Source organism: Ranitomeya imitator, chromosome 2, assembly GCF_032444005.1.
Source record: "Ranitomeya imitator isolate aRanImi1 chromosome 2, aRanImi1.pri, whole genome shotgun sequence".
NCBI classification, from domain to species: domain Eukaryota; kingdom Metazoa; phylum Chordata; class Amphibia; order Anura; family Dendrobatidae; genus Ranitomeya; species Ranitomeya imitator.
The window spans coordinates 503,449,128-503,470,107 of NC_091283.1; the positions used below are offsets into that span (position 1 = coordinate 503,449,128).

Consider the following 20,980-nt stretch of genomic DNA (forward strand, 5'->3'; position numbering starts at 1 on the left):
CAGCCAAAGGCAAAAAGGACACCCAATCATCCTGATCAGCAGAAACAAAGCATCTCAGATATGTTTCCAAAGTCTGATTAGTTCGTTCGGTTTGGCCATTTGTCTGAGGATGGAAAGCCGAGGAAAAAGACAAATCAATGCCCATCCTAGCACAAAAGGCTAGCCAAAACCTCGAAACAAACTGGGAACCTCTGTCCGAAACGATGTTCTCCGGAATGCCATGTAAACGAACCACATGCTGGAAAAACAATGGCACCAAATCAGAGGAGGAAGGCAATTTAGACAAGGGTACCAAATGGACCATCTTAGAGAAGCGATCACAAACCACCCAAATGACCAACATCTTTTGAGAGACAGGGAGATCCGAAATAAAATCCATAGAGATATGCGTCCAGGGCCTCTTCGGGACCGGCAAGGGCAAAAGCAACCCACTGGCACGAGAACAGCAGGGCTTAGCAAGAGCACAAGTCCCACAGGACTGCACAAAAGAACGCACATCCCGCGACAAAGACGGACACCAAAAGGATCTAGCCACCAAATCTCTGGTACCAAAGATTCCCGGATGACCAGCCAACACCGAACAATGAACCTCAGAGATAACGCTACTAGTCCATTTATCAGGGACAAACAGTTTCTCTGCTGGGCAACGGTCAGGTCTATCAGCCTGAAATTTTTGCAGCACCCGCCGCTATTCAGGGGAGATGGCAGACAAAATTACCCCCTCTTTGAGAATACCCGCCGGCTCAGGAACACCCGGAGAGTCGGGCACAAAACTCCTTGACAGGGCATCAGCCTTCACATTCTTAGAGCCTGGAAGCTACGAAACCACAAAATCAAAACATGAGAAAAATAGCGACCAACGAGCCTGTCTAGGATTCAACCGTTTGGCAGACTTGAGATAAGTCAAATTCTTGTGATCCGTCAAGACCACCACGCGATGCTTGGCTCCTTCAAGCCAATGACGCCACTCCTCGAATGCCCACTTCATGGCCAACAACTCTCGATTGCCAACATCATAATTGCGCTCAGCAGGCGAAAACTTTCCAGAAAAGAAGGCACATGGTTTCATCACCGAGCCATCAGAACTTCTCTGCGACAAAACAGCCCCTGCTCCAATCTCAGAAGCATCAACCTCGACCTGAAACGGAAGCGAAACATCTGGCTGGCACAACACAGGGGCAGAAGAAAAACAATGCTTCAACTCCTGAAAAGCTTCCACAGCCGCAGAAGACCAATTGACCACATCAGCACCCTTCTTGGTCAAATCAGTCAACGGTTTAGCAACACTAGAAAAATTACTGATGAAGCGACGATAAAAATTAGCAAAGCCCAGGAACTTTTGCAGACTCTTCACAGATGTCGGCTGAGTCCAATCATAAATGGCCTGGACTTTAAAAGGGTCCATCTCGATAGTAGAAGGGGAAAAAATGAAACCCAAAAATGAAACCTTCTGAACTCCAAAGAGACACTTTGACCCCTTCACAAACAAAGAATTCGCACGAAGGACCTGGAACACCATTCTGACCTGCTTCACGGGAGACTCCCAATCATCCGAGAAGACCAAAATATCATCCAAATATACAATCAGGAATTTATCCAGGTAGTCTCGGAAGATGTCATGCATAAAGGACTGAAATACTGATGGAGCATTGGAAAGCCCGAATGGCATAACCAGGTACTCAAAATGGCTCTCGGGCGTAATAAATGCTGTTTTCCATTCATCGCCCTGTTTAATACGCACAAGATTATACGCACCACGAAGATCTATCTTGGTAAACCAACTAGCCCCCTTAATCCGAGCAAATAAATCAGACAGCAGCGGCAAAGGGTACTTAAATTTGACTGTGATCTTATAAAGAAGGCGGTAATCAATACAAGGTCTCAAAGAACCATCCTTCTTGGCCACAAAAAAGAACCCTGCTCCCAATGGTGACGACGACGGGCGAATATGACCCTTCTCCAAGGATTCCTTTACATAACTCCGCATAGCGGCGTGCTCTGGCACAGATAAATTGAACAGTCGGCCCTTAGGAAACTTACTACCAGGAATCAAATTGATAGCACAATCGCAATCCCTATGAGGAGGTAGGGCACTGGATTTGGGCTCATCAAATACATCCCAGTAATCCGACAAAAACTCTGGGACTTCAGAAGGGGTGGATGACGAAATAGACAAAAATGGAACATCACCATGTACTCCCTGACAGCCCCAGCTGGACACAGACATAGAATTCCAATCCAATACTGGATTATGGACCTGTAGCCATGGAAACCCTAAAACGACCACATCATGCAGATTATGCAACACCAAAAAGCGAATATCCTCCTGATGTGCAGGAGCCATGCACATGGTCAATTGGGTCCAGTACTGAGGCTTATTCTTGGCCAAAGGCGTAGCATCAATTCCTCTCAATGGAATAGGATACTGCAAGGGCTCCAAGAAAAAACCACAGCGCCTAGCAAACTCCAAGTCCATCAAATTCAGGGCAGCGCCTGAATTCACAAATGCCATAACAGAATAAGATGACAAAGAGCAGATCAGAGTAACAGACAAAAGAAATTTTGACTGTACCGTACCAATGGTGGCAGACCTAGCGAAATGCTTAATGCGCTTAGGACAATCGGAGATAGCATGAGTGGAATCACCACAGTAAAAACACAGCCCATTCCGACGTTTGTGTTCTTTGTTATGAAAGGTAATTCAGTACCACAATGGACATAGAGGTCAGCGCACATACAGTGACCTGGAAATAACCCAAAAAACAAGAACGAGCTCTCAGACGTGGGAACTCTGTTGACCGCAATCCCTAATCCTTTCCAACCACACTAAAGGCAGCCGTGGATTGCGCCTAACGCTCCCTATGCAACTCGGCACGGCCTGAGAAACTAGCTAGCCTGAAGATAGAAAATAAGCCTACCTTGCCTCAGAGAAATACCCCAAAGGAAAAGGCAGCCCCCACATATAATGACTGTGAGTTAAGATGAAAAGACAAACGTAGAGATGAAATAGATTTAGCAAAGTGAGGCCCAACTTTCTGAACAGAGCGAGGATAGGAAAGGTAACTTTGCGGTCAACACAAAACCCTACAAAAACCACGCAAAGGGGGCAGAAAGACCCTCCGCACCGAACTAACGGCACGGAGGTACACCCTCTGCGTCCCAGAGCTTCCAGCAAGCAGAAAAAAACAAATTGACAAGCTGGACAGAAAAAAACAGCAAACAAATAGCAAAGAGGAACTTAGCTATGCAGAGCAGCAGGCCACAGGAACGATCCAGGAGGAAACAGGTCCAATACTAGAACATTGACTGGAGGCCAGGATCAAAGCACTAGGTGGAGTTAAATAGAGCAGCACCTAACGACTTCACCACATCACCTGAGGAAGGAAACTCAGAAGCCGCAGTACCACTTTCCTCCACCAACGGAAGCTCACAGAGAGAATCAGCTGAAGTACCACTTGGGACCACAGGAGGGAGCTCTGCCACAGAATTCACAACAGTACCCCCCCTTGAGGAGGGGTCACCGAACCCTCACCAGAGCTCCCAGGACGACCAGGATGAGCCATATGAAAGGCACGAACAAGATCGGGAGCATGGACATCAGAGGCAAAGACCCAGGAATTATCTTCCTGAGCATAACCCTTCCACTTAACCAGATACTGGAGTTTCCGCCTTGAAACACGAGAATCCAAAATCTTCTCCACAATATACTCCAACTCCCCCTCCACCAAAACCGGGGCAGGAGGATCAACAGATGGAACCATAGGTGCCATGTATCTCCGCAACAATGACCTATGGAATACGTTATGTATGGAAAAAGAATCTGGAAGGGTCAGACGAAAAGACACAGGATTAAGAATCTCAGAAATCCTATACGGACCAATAAAACGAGGTTTAAACTTAGGAGAGGAAACCTTCATAGGAATATGACGAGAAGATAACCAAACCAAGTCCCCAACCCGAAGTCGGGGACCCACACAACGTCTGCGATTAGCGAAACGTTGAGCCTTCTCCTGGGACAAAGTCAAATTGTCCACTACATGAGTCCAAATCTGCTGCAACCTGTCCACCACAGTATCCACACCAGGACAGTCCGAAGACTCAACCTGCCCTGAAGAGAAACGAGGATGGAACCCAGAGTTGCAGAAAAACGGTGAAACCAAGGTAGCCGAGCTGGCCCGATTATTAAGGGTGAACTCAGCCAAAGGCAAAAAGGACACCCAGTCATCCTGATCAGCAGAAACAAAGCATCTCAGATATGTTTCCAAGGTCTGATTGGTTCGTTCGGTCTGGCCATTAGTCTGAGGATGGAAAGCCGAGGAAAAAGACAAGTCAATGCCCATCCTACCACAAAAGGCTCGCCAAAACCTCGAAACAAACTGGGAACCTCTGTCAGAAACGATATTCTCTGGAATGCCATGTAAACGAACCACATGCTGGAAAAACAATGGCACCAAATCAGAGGAGGAAGGCAATTTAGACAAGGGTACCAAATGGACCATCTTAGAGAAGCGATCACAGACCACCCAAATGACTGACATCTTTTGAGAGACGGGAAGATCTGAAATAAAATCTATAGAGATATGTGTCCAAGGCCTCTTCGGGACCGGCAAGGGCAAAAGCAACCCACTGGCACGAGAACAGCAGGGCTTAGCCCGAGCACAAATCCCACAGGACTGCACAAAAGTACGCACATCCCGCGACAGAGATGGCCACCAAAAGGATCTAGCCACTAACTCTCTGGTACCAAAGATTCCAGGATGACCAGCCAACACCGAACAATGAACCTCAGAGATAACTTTATTCGTCCACCTATCAGGGACAAACAGTTTCTCCGCTGGGCAACGATCAGGTTTATTAGCCTGAAATTTTTGCAGCACCCGCCGCAAATCAGGGGAGATGGCAGACACAGTTACTCCCTCTTTGAGGATACCCGCCGGCTCAGATACACCCGGAGAGTCGGGCACAAAACTCCTAGACAGAGCATCCGCCTTCACATTTTTAGAGCCCGGAAGGTATGAAATCACAAAGTCAAAACGGGCAAAAAACAATGACCAACGAGCTTGTCTAGGATTCAACCGCTTGGCGGACTCGAGATAAGTCAAGTTCTTATGATCAGTCAAGACCACCACGCGATGCTTAGCTCCTTCAAGCCAATGACGCCACTCCTCAAATGCCCACTTCATGGCCAGCAACTCTCGATAGCCCACATCATAATTTCGCTCAGCAGGCGAAAACTTCCTGGAAAAGAAGGCACATGGTTTCATCACCGAGCAATCAGAACTTCTCTGCGACAAAACAGCCCCCGCTCCAATCTCAGAAGCATCAACCTCGACCTGGAACGGAAGCGAAACATCTGGTTGACACAACACAGGGGCAGAAGAAAAACGACGCTTCAACTCTTGAAAAGCTTCCACAGCAGCAGTAGACCAATTGACCACATCAGCACCTTTCTTGGTCAAATCGGTCAATGGTTTAGCAATACTAGAAAAATTGCAGATGAAGCGACGATAAAAATTAGCAAAGCCCAGGAACTTTTGCAGACTTTTCAGAGATGTCGGCTGAGTCCAATTATGGATGGCTTGGACCTTAACAGGGTCCATCTCGATAGTAGAAGGGGAAAAGATGAACCCCAAAAATGAAACCTTCTGAACACCAAAGAGACACTTTGATCCCTTCACAAACAAAGAATTAGCACGCAGGACCTGAAACACCGTTCTGACCTGCTTCACATGAGACTCCCAATCATCCGAGAAGATCAAAATGTCATCTAAGTACACAATCAGGAATTTATCCAGGTACTCTCGGAAGATGTCATGCATAAAGGACTGAAACACTGATGGAGCATTGGCAAGTCCGAATGGCATTACTAGATACTCAAAATGGCCCTCGGGCATATTAAATGCAGTTTTCCACTCATCACCTCGCTTAATACGCACAAGACTATACGCACCACGAAGATCTATCTTGGTGAACCAACTAGCCCCCTTAATCCGAGCAAACAAATCAGATAACAATGGCAAGGGGTACTGAATTTAACCGTGATCTTATTTAGAAGGCGGTAATCTATACAAGGTCTCAGTGAACCATCCTTCTTGGCTACAAAAAAGAACCCTGCTCCTAATGGCGACGATGACGGGCGAATATGCCCCTTCTCCAAAGACTCCTTCACATAACTCCGCATAGCGGCGTGCTCAGGCACAGACAAATTAAACAGTCGACCTTTTGGAAATTTACTACCAGGAATCAAATCGATAGCACAATCACAATCCCTATGCGGAGGTAGGGTATCGGACTTGGGCTCATCAAATAAATCCCGGTAATCAGACAAGAACTCAGGAACCTCAGAAGGGGTGGAGGACGAAATAGTCAGAAATGGGACATCACCATGTACCCCCTGACAACCCCAGCTGGACACAGACATGGATTTCCAATCTAATACTGGATTATGGACTTGTAGCCATGGCAACCCCAACACGACCACATCATGCAGATTATGCAACACCAGAAAGTGAATAACCTCCTGATGTGCAGGAGCCATGCACATGGTCAGCTGGGTCCAGTACTGAGGCTTATTCTTGGCCAAAGGCGTAGCATCAATTCCTCTCAATGGAATAGGACACTGCAAGGGCTCCAAGAAAAACCCACGCCTAGCATACTCCAAGTCCATCAAATTCAGAGCAGCGCCTGAGTCCCCAAATGCCATGACAGAATACGATGACAAAGAGCAGATCAAGGTAACGGACAGAAGAAATTTTGACTGTACCGTACCAATGGTGGCAGACCTAGCGAACCGCTTAGTGCGCTTAGGACAATCAGAGATAGCATGAGTGGACTCACCACAGTAGAAACACAGCCCATTCAGACGTCTGTGTTCTTGCCGTTCAACTCTGGTCAAAGTCCTATCGCACTGCATAGGCTCAGGTTTAAGCTCAGGTAATACCGCCAAATGGTGCACAGATTTACGCTCGCGCAAGCGTCGACCGATCTGAATGGCCAAAGACATAGACTCATTCAGACCAGCAGGCATAGGAAATCCCACCATGACATCCTTAAGGGCTTCAGAGAGACCTTTTCTGAAAATAGCTGCGAGCGCACCTTCATTCCACTGAGTGAGTACGGACCACTTTCTAAATTTCTGACAATAAATCTCTATTTCATCCTGACCCTGACACAGAGCCAGCAAATTTTTCTCTGCCTGATCCACAGAATTAGGCTCATCGTACAGCAATCCGAGCGCCAGGAAAAACGCATCGACATTACTTAATGCAGGATCTCCTGACGCAAGAGAAAATGCCCAGTCCTGAGGGTCGCCACGCAAAAAAGAAATAACGATCCTAACTTGTTGAACTGGGTCACCAGAGGAGCGAGGTTTCAAAGCCAGAAATAGTTTACAATTATTTTTGAAACTCAGAAATTTAGTTCTATCTCCAAAAAACAAATCAGGAATAGGAATTCTCGGTTCTAACATAGAATTCTGAATCACAAAGTCTTGAATACTTTGTACTCTTGCCGTGAGCTGATCCACACATGAAGACAGACCTTTAATGTCCATTGCTACACCTGTGTCCTGAACCACCCAAATGTCTAGGGGAAAAAAAAGGCAAAACACAGTGCAGAGAAAAAAAATGGTCTCAGAACTTCTTTTTTCCCTCTATTGAGAATCATTAGTACTTTGGGCCTCCAGTACTGTTATGAACGGTAATTCAGTACCACAATGGACATAGAGGTCAGCGCACATACAGTGACCTGGCAATAACCCAAAAAACAAGAATGAGCTCTGAGACGTTGGAACTCTGTTGACCGCAATCACTAATCCTCTCCAACCACACTAAAGGCAGCCGTGGATTGCGCCTAACGCTCCCTATGCAACTCGGCACAGCCTGAGAAACTAGCTAGCCTGAAGATAGAAAATAAGCCTACCTTGCTTCAGAGAAATACCCCAAAGGAAAAGGCAGCCCCCACATATAATGACTGTGAGTTAAGATGAAAAGACAAACGTAGAGATGAAATAGATTTAGCAAAGTGAGGCCCAACTTTCTGAACAGAGCGAGGATAGGAAAGGTAACTTTGCGGTCAACACAAAACCCTACAAAAACCACGCAAAGGGGGCAAAAAGACCCTCCGCACCGAACTAACGGCACGGAGGTACACCCTCTGCGTCCCAGAGCTTCCAGCAAGCAGAAAAAAACAAATTGACAAGCTGGACAGAAAAAAACAGCAAACAAATAGCAAAGAGGAACTTAGCTATGCAGAGCAGCAGGCCACAGGAACGATCCAGGAGGAAACAGGTCCAATACTAGAACATTGACTGGAGGCCAGGATCAAAGCACTAGGTGGAGTTAAATAGAGCAGCACCTAACGACTTCACCACATCACCTGAGGAAGGAAACTCAGAAGCCGCAGTACCACTTTCCTCCACCAACGGAAGCTCACAGAGAGAATCAGCTGAAGTACCACTTGTGACCACAGGAGGGAGCTCTGCCACAGAATTCACAACAGTTCTTGCAGTTCAGCTCTGGTCAAAGTCCTATCACATTGCATAGGCTCTGGTCTATGCTCAGATAATACCGCCAAATGGTGCACAGCTTTAGGCTCACGTAAGCGTCGATCGATCTGAATGGCCAAAGACATAGACTCATTCAGACCAGCAGGCATGGGAAATCCCACCATGACATCCTTAAGGGCTTCAGAGAGACCCTTTCTGAAAATTGCTGCCAGGGCACATTCATTCCACTGAGTGAGTACAGACCACTTCCTAAACTTCTGACAATATATCTCTACCTCATCCTGACCCTGACACAGAGCCAGCAAGATTTTCTCTGCCTGATCCACTGAATTAGGTTCATCATAAAGCAATCCGAGCGCCAGAAAAAATGCATCAACATCACGCAATGCCGGATCTCCTGGCGCAAGGGAAAATGCCCAGTCTTGAGGGTCGCCACATAACAAAGAAATAATGATTTTCACTTGTTGAACAGGGTCACCTGAGGAGCGAGGTTTCAAAGCAAGAAACAATTTACAATTATTTTTGAAATTCAGAAACTTAGATCTATCCCCAAAAAACAAATCAGTAATTGGAATCCTAGGCTCTAACATTGGATTCTGAACCACAAAATCTTGAATGTTTTGTACCCTTGCAGTGAGATTATCCATACAAGAGGACAGACCTTGAATGTCCATATCTACACCTGTATCCTGAACCACCCAGAGGTAAAGGGGAAAAGAGGGGCAAAACACACTGCAAAGAAAAAAAAATGGTCTCAGAACTTCTCTTATCCCTCTATTGAGATGCATTAGTACTTTGGACCACCTGTACTGTTATGACCTGGTGGTCAGGACAATAATGGACCTGGTGGTTAAGAGCACACGGAATGACCTGATAGTTACGGATAATAAAGGACGAACTCTGAGACGTGGGAACTCTGCTGATCGCAATCCCTAATCCTATCAAACACACTAGAAATAGCCGTGGATTGCTCCTAACGCTCCCTATGCAACTCGACACAGCCTAAGGAACTAGCTAGCCCTAAAGATAGAAAAATAAAGCCTACCTTGCCTCAGAGAAATTCCCCAAAGGAAAAGGCAGCCCCCCACATATAATGACTGTGAGTAAAGATGAAAATTACAAACACAGAGATGAAATAGATTTAGCAAAGTGAGGCCCGACTTACTGAACAGACAGAGGATAGGAAAGGTAGCTTTGCGGTCAGCACAAAAAACTACAAAAAGACCACGCAGAGGTCCCTCTGGGTCCCAGAGCTTCCAGCAAGCAAGACAACAATCAAAATAGCAAGCTGGACAGAAAAATAGCAAACCAGAGAAAAACAAGCAGGAACTAAGCTTCTGTTGGGAAGACAGGTCACAAGAACGATCCAGGAGTGAACTAGACCAATACTGGAACATTGACAGGTGGCATGGAGCAATTATCTAGGTGGAGTTAAATAGAGCAGCCAGCTAACGAATTAACCTCGTCACCTGTGGAAGGAACCTCAGAAGCCGCAGCCCCACTCACGACCACCAGAGGAAACCCATGGACAGAACCAGCCAAAGTACCATTCATGACCACAGGAGGGAGCTTGACAACAGAATTCACAACAGTTCTGATACAGAGAGGACAGGAACACATTGGAGACAAAGAGGGAGAGGGGGTCCCTCGTCACATAAGGGGAGATGGCAGAAACAGAGAGGTTATATGGGTAGGTATCAAGGGGGCAGGGATCGGGACCAGGGTGTTATGATTCGATGACCTTGGAGCCGCATGGAACTTTCTCTGGAGTTGGTGGAAACTATACTGACTGCAAATCCTGAACTTATCACCGCAACTAGAAGTAGCCGTGGGGTGTGCCTAACAAATCCTAGACACCTCGACACAGCCGGAGGACTAAATACCCCTATAGATGAAAATAGGAATACTACCTTACCTCAGAGCAGAACCCCAAAGGACAGGCAGCCCCCCACAAATATTGACTGTGAGTAGTAGAGGAAAAAGACACACACAGGCAGGAAACAGGATTTAGCAAAAGAGGCCACTCTAGCTAAAATAGGAAAGGATAGGATAGAATACTAAGCGGTCAGTATTAAAACCCTTCCAAAAATATCCACAGCAGAAAATACAAAAAACTCCACCATCTAACTAAAGATGTGGAGCGTATATCTGCAACTCCAGAGAATCCAGCAAGACAGAGAAAAACACTGACTCAATCTAAGCTGGACAAGAGAAAACAAATGAATAGCACAGAATTATTAAGCACACAGCATGTGTGCCACAGAAACAAAAACCAGACACTTATCTTTGCTGAAATGGCAGCAAGGCTGGAGGAACCAGACAAAGATCCAAAACCTCCCAGAACCATGGACAATTGGCAAGCACTAATGAATCCTGCAATCAGCAGATACACCTGGCCAGGACTGCGACTCAGGGACAACTGCATTCCCACCTACAACCACTGGAGGGAACCCAAAAGCAGAATTCACAACAGTACCCCTCCCTTGAGGAGGGGTCACCGAACCCTCACCAGGGCCCCAGGACGATCAGAATGAGCCAGATGAAAGGCACGGACCAAATCAGCAGCATGGACATCAGAGGCAAAAACCCAAGAATTATCCTCCTGGCCATAACCCTTCCACTTGACAAGGTACTGAAGCCTCCACCTCGAAAAACGAGAATCCAAAATCTTCTCAACCACATACTCCAACTCTCCATCAACCAACACAGGGGCCGGAGGATCAACAGAGGGAACAACGGGCACCACATATTTCCGCAATAAAGATCTATGGAAGACATTATGGATAGCAAAGGAGGCAGGAAGCGCCAAACAAAAAGACACCGGATTAATAATCTCAGAAATCTTATAAGGACCAATAAACCGAGGCTTAAACTTAGGGGAAGAAACCTTCATAGGAACATGACGGGAAGACAACCAGACCAGATCCCCAACCCGAAGCCGGGAACCAACACACCGACGACGGTTAGCAAAACGTTGAGCCTCCTCCTGAGACAACACCAAATTGTCCACCACATGAGTCCAAATCTGCTGCAACCTGTCAACCACAGAATCCACACCAGGACAGTCAGAAGGCTCAACCTGCCCAGAAGAAAAACGAGGATGAAAACCAAAATTACAAAAGAAAGGCGAAACCAAAGTAGCCGAACTAGCCCGATTATTAAGGGCAAACTCGGCCAATGGCAAGAAGGCCACCCAATCATCCTGATCAGCAGACACAAAGCATCTCAAATAAGTCTCCAAAGTCTGATTAGTTCGCTCGGTCTGGCCATTTGTCTGAGGATGAAATGCAGAAGAAAAAGACAAATCAATGCCCAGCCTAGCACAAAAGGCCCGCCAAAACCTTGAAACAAACTGGGAACCTCTGTCGGACACAATATTCTCCGGAATACCATGCAAACGAACCACATGCTGAAAAAACAACGGAACCAAATCAGAAGAGGAAGGCAATTTAGGCAAAGGCACCAAATGAACCATCTTAGAGAACCGGTCACAAACAACCCAGATAACAGACATCTTCTGGGAAACCGGAAGATCAGAAATAAAATCCATCGAAATATGCGTCCATGGCCTCTCAGGAACTGGCAATGGCAAAAGCAACCCACTAGCACGGGAACAACAAGGCTTGGCCCGCGCACAAGTCCCACAGGACTGCACAAAAGAACGCACATCACGTGACAAAGAAGGCCACCAAAAGGACCTACCAACCAAATCTCTTGTACCAAAAATACCAGGATGACCAGCCAACACAGAACAGTGAACCTCAGAAATCACTCTACTAGTCCATCTGTCAGGAACAAACAGTTTCCCCACTGGACAGCGGTCAGGTCTGTCAGCCTGAAATTCCTGAAGAACCCTTCGTAAATCAGGGGAAATGGCAGAAAGGACCACCCCTTCTTTCAGAATGCCGACCGGTTCAAGGACCTCAGGAGAATCAGGCAAAAAACTCCTAGAGAGGGCATCAGCCTTAATATTCTTAGAACCCGGAAGATACGAAACTACGAAATCAAAACGGGAAAAAAACAAGGACTATCGAACCTGTCTAGGATTCAGCCGCTTGGCAGACTCGAGGTAAATCAGATTCTTATGATCGGTCAAGACCACAATACGGTGCTTAGCTCCCTCAATCGCCACTCCTCAAACGCCCACTTCATAGCCAACAACTCCCGATTGCCGACATCATAATTGCGTTCAGCAGGAGAAAACTTATGAGAAAAGAAGGCACACGGTTTCATCAAGGAACCAACAGGATCCCTCTGAGACAAAACGGCCCCTGCCCGAATCTCAGAAGCGTCAATCTCAACCTGAAACGGAAGAGAAACATCCGGTTGACGCAACACCGGAGCAGAAGTAAATCGACGTTTAAGCTCCTGAAAGGCAGAGACAGCCGCAGAGGACCAATTCGCCACATCAGCGCCTTTCTTCATCAAATCAGTCAAGGGTTTAACCACGCTAGAGAAATTAGCAATGAAACGGCGATAAAAATTAGCAAAACCCAAAAATTTCTGAAGGCTCTTCACGGATGAGGGTTGAATCCAATCATGAATGGCCTGAACCTTAGCCGGATCCATCTCCATAGATGAGGGAGAAAAAATGAAGCCCAAAAAAGAAACCTTCTGCGCCCCAAAGAGACACTTAGACCCCTTCACAAACAAAGCATTGCCACGAAGGATCTGAAACACCATCCTGACCTGTTGCACATGAGACTCCCAATCATCGGAAAAAATCAAAATATCGTCCAAATATACAATCAAGAATTTATCAAGATAAGTCCGGAAGATATCATGCATGAAGGACTGAAAAACAGATGGAGCATTAGTGAGCCCGAATGGCATCACAAGATATTCAAAATGACCTTCGGGCGTATTAAACGCAGTTTTCCATTCATCACCCTGCTTAATACGAACAAGATTATATGCCCCCCGAAGGTCAATCTTAGTATACCAACTAGCCCCCTTAATCCTAGCAAACAAATCAGAAAGCAAAGGTAAAGGGTATTGAAACTTGACCGTGATCTTATTCAAGAGGCGATAATCAATACAGGGTCTCAAGGAGCCATCCTTCTTAGCAACAAAAAAAAATCCCGCTCCCAACGGTGAAGAAGATGGCCGAATATGCCCTTTCGCCAAAGACTCCTTAATATAATTCCGCATGGCGGTATGTTCAGGCACCGACAGGTTGAAAAGTCGGCCTTTAGGAAACTTATAGCCTGGAATCAAGTCAATAGCACAATCACAGTCCCTGTGCGGTGGAAGGGAACTGGATTTGGGCTCATCGAATACATCCTGAAAATCAGACAAAAACTTAGGAATTTCAGAAGAGGAAGAAGAGGAGATTGACATCAAAGGAACATCATTATGAATCCCCTGACAACCCCAACTAGTCACAGACATAGACTTCCAGTCCAACACAGGATTATGTACCTGCAACCACGGAAAACCCAGCACGATAGCATCATGCAAATTATGCAACACCAGAAATCGACAATCTTCCTGATGGGCTGGCGCCATGCGCATGGTCACCTGTGTCCAAAACTGGGGCTTATTTTTAGCCAAAGGTGTAGCATCAATACCCCTTAATGGAATAGGGTTCTGCAAAGGCTGCAAGGAAAAACCACAACGCCTGGCAAATTCAAAGTCCATTAAGTTCAAGGCGGCGCCTGAATCCACAAACGCCATGACAGAAAATGATGACAATGAGCAGATCAAGGACACAGATAACAGAAATTTAGGTTGTACAGTACTGATGGTAAATGAACTAGCGATCCTCTTTGTCCGCTTAGGGCAGACTGAAATGACATGAGAAGCATCGTCACAATAATAACACAACCTATTCTGACATCTGAAACCTTGTCGTTCCATTCTAGACAGAATCCTATCACACTGCATTGGCTCAGGAATCTGCTCTGAGGACAACGCCACAGCGCGCACAGTTCTGCGCTCCCGCAAGCGCCGGTCAATCTGAATTGCCAGAGACATAGAATCACTCAGACCAAAAGGTGTGGGAAACCCCACCATAACATCTTTAACGGATTCAGAAAGACCCTTTCTGAAAATTGCCGCCAAAGCATCATCATTCCATTTAGTCAACACAGACCATTTCCTAAATTTCTGACAATACAATGCTGCCGCCTCTTGACCCTGAGACAGGGCCAACAAGGTCTTCTCCGCTTGATCCACAGAATTAGGTTCATCATATAATAATCCCAAAGCCTGAAAAAAGGAGTCTACATTAAGCAAAGCCGGATTCCCTGATTCCAGGGAAAATTCCCAATCCTGTGGATCGCCACGCAGCAGGGAGATGATGATTTTAACCTGCTGAATGGAATCACCAGAGGATCGAGGTCTCAGAGCAAAAAACAGTTTACAGTTGTTTTTAAAACTCAAAAATTTGGGCCTGTCACCAAAAAACAAATCAGGAGTAGGAATCTTCGGCTCTAAAACAGGAGTCTGAACAATATAATCAGAAATACCCTGTACCCTAGCAGCAAGCTGGTCCACACGAGAAGCTAATTCCTGAATATCCATGCTAGCACAAGACTCCTCAGCCACCCAGAGAAAAAGAGGGAAGAGAAGAGACAGAAAAAAAAAATGGCTCAACACCTTTCTTCCCTTCTTCTGAGCTGCATTTAACTCATTATCGGCCAGTTGTACTGTTATGATTCGGTGACATTGGAGCCGCATGGAACTTTCTCTGGAGTTGGTGGAAACTATACTGACCGCAAATCCTGAACTTATCACTGCAACTAGAAGTAGCCGTGGGGTGTGCCTAACAAATCCTAGACACCTCGACACAGCCGGAGGACTAAATACCCCTATAGATGAAAATAGGAATACTACCTTACCTCAGAGCAGAACCCCAAAGGATAGGCAGCCCCCCACAAATATTGACTGTGAGTAGTAGAGGAAAAAGACACACACAGGCAGGAAACAGGATTTAGCAAAAGAGGCCACTCTAGCTAAAATAGGAAAGGATAGGATAGAATACTAAGCAGTCAGTATTAAAACCCGTCCAAAAATATCCACAGCAGAAAATACAAAAAACTCCACCATCTAACTAAAGATGTGGAGCGTATATCTGCAACTCCAGAGAATCCAGCAAGACAGAGAAAAACACTGACTCAATCTAAGCTGGACAAGAGAAAACAAATGAATAGCACAGAATTATTAAGCACACAGCATGTGTGCCACAGAAACAAAAACCAGACACTTATCTTTGCTGAAATGGCAGCAAGGCTGGAGGAACCAGACAAAGATCCAAAACCTCCCAGAACCATGGACAACTGGCAAGGACTAATGAATCCTGCACACCTAAATATCCCAGTCAGAACTGCAATCAGCAGATACACCTGGCCAGGACTGCGACTCAGGGACAACTGCATTCCCACCTACAACCACTGGAGGGAACCCAAAAGCAGAATTCACAACACCAGGGCTTTCCAAACCAAATGAATGGAGCCAATGGTTTCGGAGCCTCTACCAGATCTTCAGCCCCAGCATCTTCATCCTTTTCCTCCTCTTCCTCTTCTTCTTTTTTTTAAGAGCAGAGGGCCCCCATGGGGTACGATCTGAGGAAACGAGTTTAAGAGTCGCATATGATGATAATCAGATCATAAACCTTAGCAGTCATGTTTTGTCATCTGGAGAGATCAGTGTTTTAAAGAAGGGATTAACGTTTGTTCCTACGACATGGTTTAACACCTTTTCATGGGTCAAAGACATAAATCTTTTCTGCCGTAAGCTAAGGTGGAAGAAATTTTTTTCTTTACACAATAGACAGCAGTGTTTGGAACTTGGGATATCTGAAGATGATTTGGAGGGGGTTAATGTCTTGTTAGACCTATTGGAGGATAATGAAAGAAGTAGGGGGTTGGGTCCACATACTGACCTCAAACTGAAAAGTAATAAAATGCCTCCTCCAGGTGATTACACTAACATTGATATCTTTGTCAAGGTGGTCGAGGATGACTTGAAAAAGATTGGCCGAGGGAACGTTGACCTACCGCCAAATTTGAGCAGTGAGGAATGGGAGGCCTTAGAGAAATTGGAAAAGAATGATAAAATCATAGTGATGCCATCCGATAAAGGAGGCAATTTGGTCATCCTTGACCATCAGAAATATGTGGGAATGTGTAAATTAATCCTTGATGATAAAGATACATATGGTAGACTTGAAAACGATCCCACGGAAAGGTACACTGTGTCATTGATGGAGATCTTAAACGGGATCTATGCAGAGGGGATCATGTGACCTACACCTGACACAAGGATGAAAAGGGCTGGTGCGCTCAAAATGTTAGGAAACGCGCACTCACCACAGCGCCACCTAGTGTCAAAGCTGATACCACCATTATTCCTCCAGTTACAGAGCCAGCAACCCCTCAAACCAACACTACAACTACTGTGTGCATAATCACCACCACTGAGTCAACTGCTGTAGCAAATGCAATAGCTGACATCCGTACTCAAGCTACACGAACATTGATAGCAGCTAATGACTTGACCATACATGAGAGACAAACCCATGACGGTTACTTGGAACCAGAAGAAGATCCAGATACCCACCTTCCCAGGCCAGGAAGTGTTCGATACTGGCTGGTGTCCTGCCAACTGCTATAATAAACCACAGAAAACCTGAAAACGACTATATATAGTTATTCAACTCTTTTTACTACTTAAACCCAACCTGGGATATTCTTTAAAGGGGTCCCATGTTAAAGGGATCCTGTGTTTTGCACAGTTATCTTCTATTTAAAGGACATTTGGATCATAGACAGTGAATGGTCCACACACTTTCCATTGCACATAGTTGGCACCCACAAGGTGCACCTTGGTTCTGCCCACTTGCCGGCGTGGGTAGGGCTGGACTTGCTTGTAAATAGTTTGCACCTTCTTAAAGGTGCATCCTACTGGTTTTACAAAGGAAGCTTTTATAGAGACTGCTTCTAAAAGAGACTGTTTCTAATCTTGTTGTGAGAACTGCTCTGTTTTACAGAGACCTGAAGAAAAACCCGTTTGGCACGGCAGGATTTTGGGTCTCAATACACGCCTTATAGCCCACCAAAACCCAACGTTGGAGGTTAATAACGGATCCCTCACTTCGTTCCTGCTGTTACAGCGTTATTGTCTGACTTGAGTATTGATACTTTGCACTACCTCAGTAAAAGAGACTTGAATATTGTTTAAATCCTTAAAGGGAATGTTTGCTAGTTGCACTGTGCTAAAATATCTTAAAGAGTTAATATAGTATATAGTCTTGAAAGCTGAAACTTGAATCTAGTTAGAATGATGTTTCTATATAGCTGATAGTGAGTACTGATATCCTGATACACTCTTGAATAAAATAGAGAAAATAAAGTAACCCGCGGGGGTTGGACAGAAAACTTTGCACTTGAGGAAGAATAAAAGTAATAAGATGTTGATTTGCACTTTGAAGCCTTAATAGATAGTATACCCGTAAGGGTCGTCGCTTTACATAGTTAGATTGTTCCTAGAGGTGGATCCACAATGTAAATATGTTTTGTTATGCAACGTTCAAGAGTCCTCACCTCCCATAAAGGGAAGAATCAGTTATATTAATTTTTTTTATAGCATTTCAAAATTTGTATGTCTTTTGCTAACCTGTAAACTGTTGTTTTCTTTTCCCAGTCCAGGAGTACTGGATTTAACGGGGGGAGTGCGCCCATACACCCAGGAGGCACGGTGGCAACCTTTGGAGGCGTGCTAGAGTCCCTATAAACAGCCTCTAGCCACCAGTCATACGGGTATGTCCTATCCTATATGGGGGACAGAGAGAAAGATATTACATCTGTGAGGACCTTATGTGAAGCCTTAGGCAGCAAGGAACTACAACACTGCAGCGCAAGGGAAGGCTACTGATTTCCACCTGGACAAGGGGACTCTGGACTTGCCTCCAAACCGGCCGGACTCTGCCTGCCCTGTGATCTGGTGCCCTGGACTGTGGATGCTGAAGTCTTCAGTAAAGGTAAAGAGACTGCAACCTTGTGTCCTCGTTCTTCTCTGTGCCTCTCACCATTCACCATCCACCATCTACTTACTGGGAAGTCCTGGGGACCTTCTTCACCTGTGGGAAGGTATACCATCTAGCTGCCATAACATCACCCCAGCGGACCCCTTAAAGCAGCGTCGGTCACCCTGACCGAATACCATAGGTGGCGTCATGAACATTTCCCCATTAAAGGCCTTTCCCTTTTACACGGATGTCCCAGGACCACGGACCGGGTCAGCCACCGTGACAACCCCCCTGTGAACCGAAGGACCCGGTACCGAGTACCCCAAGGCCCCATGGGGGAGCTCCACGTGCAAATCTGCAATAACTAAATACAGGTAAGTGTACTATATTATAAACACTGGCGCTCACCCAGAGAAACTGCCTAGTGATATTGCAGCTGCTGGCATCAGTCAGGGTAGGGCCCCCCTGTGTAACAATATAAACCAAAAAACAAACAGATAGATGCCGCGCTAGCAAATGTGGAAAACAATATCACTTATGGGTTATAGCACACGATAACCGACTAAAAGCAATAAACAAAGACAGAAAGCAAACAGACAAAACTCCCCGTGGATTCACGTCAGTGGAACCCCCTGACCCAGAAACAGATACTCCCCCCACCACTATAGTACCGCACCAGCAGCACAGTCTATCCTGCAATGAGTTAAGTGCCAATATCTCTAACTTACCAATGGTATGACTGACACAGCTAAGTGCGGGTCCGCGTTGCGTGAGGGTAGATGTGCCTCTGTCCAATGTAAACCGCCAAGGGTTCCGGCGTGGTGCGCGTCAGATGACGCTATGCAGCGTACCTCAGGGATGCCCCGGCCGGTAGCATTCCCCGTATACCGCACACAAAAACAACAATGGCCGATAGGCTCCTCCTACCTAGTGACGTCACCTGCAGTAAGGAGCGCTGGATCGCTCAAAAAAGGGAGGGGAGAGGGTTTAAACCAACGCGTTTCAAAGAGCAGCGCTCTTCTTCCTCAGGGTCTTTGAAACGCGTTGGTTTAAACCCTCTCCCCTCCCTTTTTTGAGCGATCCAGCGCTCCTTACTGCAGGTGACGTCACTAGGTAGGAGGAGCCTATCGGCCATTGTTGTTTTTGTGTGCGGTATCCGGGGAATGCTACCGGCCGGGGCATCCCTGAGGTATGCTGCATAGCGTCATCTGACGCGCACCACGCCGGAACCCTTGGCGGTTTACATTGGACAGAGGCACATCTACCCTCACGCAACGCGGACCCGCACTTAGCTGTGTCAGTCATACCATTGGTAAGTTAGAGATATTGGCACTTAACTCATTGCAGGATAGACTGTGCTGCTGGTGCGGTACTATAGTGGTGGGGGGAGTATCTGTTTCTGGGTCAGGGGGTTCCACTGACGTGAATCCACGGGGAGTTTTGTCTGTTTGCTTTCTGTCTTTGTTTATTGCTTTTAGTCGGTTATCGTGTGCTATAACCCATAAGTGATATTGTTTTCCACATTTGCTAGCGCGGCATCTATCTGTTTGTACAGGTAAGTGTAACTGGGGAAAGGGCTTCTTTTGCATCCTATGACCTTATCTGATGGAGGGTGAGCTCAGGGTGTGTGCTCCTATAGTCTAGAAAAAGATAAGAGCACCAAGTGCCAAAGGTTATTGAGACAGTCATGTTGCACTGACACGAGAAAGAAGTCTATCAACCATAGGACTGTTTGAAAATCAGCCTTTCCTGCAATGGCAGGACCTGGCTACAGGACTGTTCTGCTACTGATTTTTATACTGGAAGGACCAGTAGTACCAGCACAGGCACAGTGGATACTATTTGGTGGCAACAGAGCCAAGGAAGCAACCACAACTGTACGTAACATTCCAGAAGAAACAGGTACGGAATGGGAACATGACAGCTGTATGTATTACTGACTTCCGTGGGATCTCCATAGATGTGATAGAAGATGAGAAGTATGACTTTCTCATTATTAATTATGAGGTCCAGATTATGTTGAGTTAACCATTTTTGTTCTGGATAAACCTGTTGCAACAAGTTCTACTATCATCCAAACATTTTCATCTGTAATTCTTTAGAAGACAGAACTTGAGTTGACACAAAACATAAGTAAAATTATAAAAGGGGTTGTCTACTTTGACGATAGGCTGGTGTTGAAACTCGCCTCATACAGCTGTAATCTGTTGGGTAACAGAACAGTAAATGACTGATTCCTTTGTAGCCCACATTGAACTAGAGCATTCCATAGTGCTCATTAAAGTTAATGGTCTGGCTAGAGACCAGACCATTTCACCTCCCTGGGCTCATTAATAGGGGGTTTCCACTACTTTGCATATATGTGCCCAGGATCAGGAAATAGCAGCACTTTTGACGCAGTGTAATGTGGATTTACCTCATCCAATACATTCTATTGTGGAAATTTATGTTGCGAAGACGATAGTCTCTAAAACAGCAATTGACACGCCACGGCTCGTAAACCC

At 45.9% G+C, this 20,980-nt stretch overlaps 1 protein-coding gene across 2 annotated transcripts in view; it reads left to right on the plus strand.

Annotated features, from left to right (window-relative positions):
- The first annotated feature begins 18,734 nt into the window (after positions 1-18,734).
- The window catches only part of LOC138664695 (collagen alpha-1(XV) chain-like), a 47,667-nt gene continuing 45,421 nt past the window's right edge, over positions 18,735-20,980 (plus strand). The window contains exon 1 of one of the 2 annotated variants that reach the window (XM_069751616.1): positions 18,735-18,850. Coding sequence is in view for 1 of the 2 variants with exons in the window: in XM_069751614.1 (XP_069607715.1) it covers positions 20,231-20,378 (148 nt within the window). In the remaining variant the exon portion in view is untranslated. Of the gene's footprint in view, positions 18,851-20,158; positions 20,379-20,980 lie in introns of those variants that run through there. The other variant, XM_069751614.1, reaches the window with a different exon arrangement.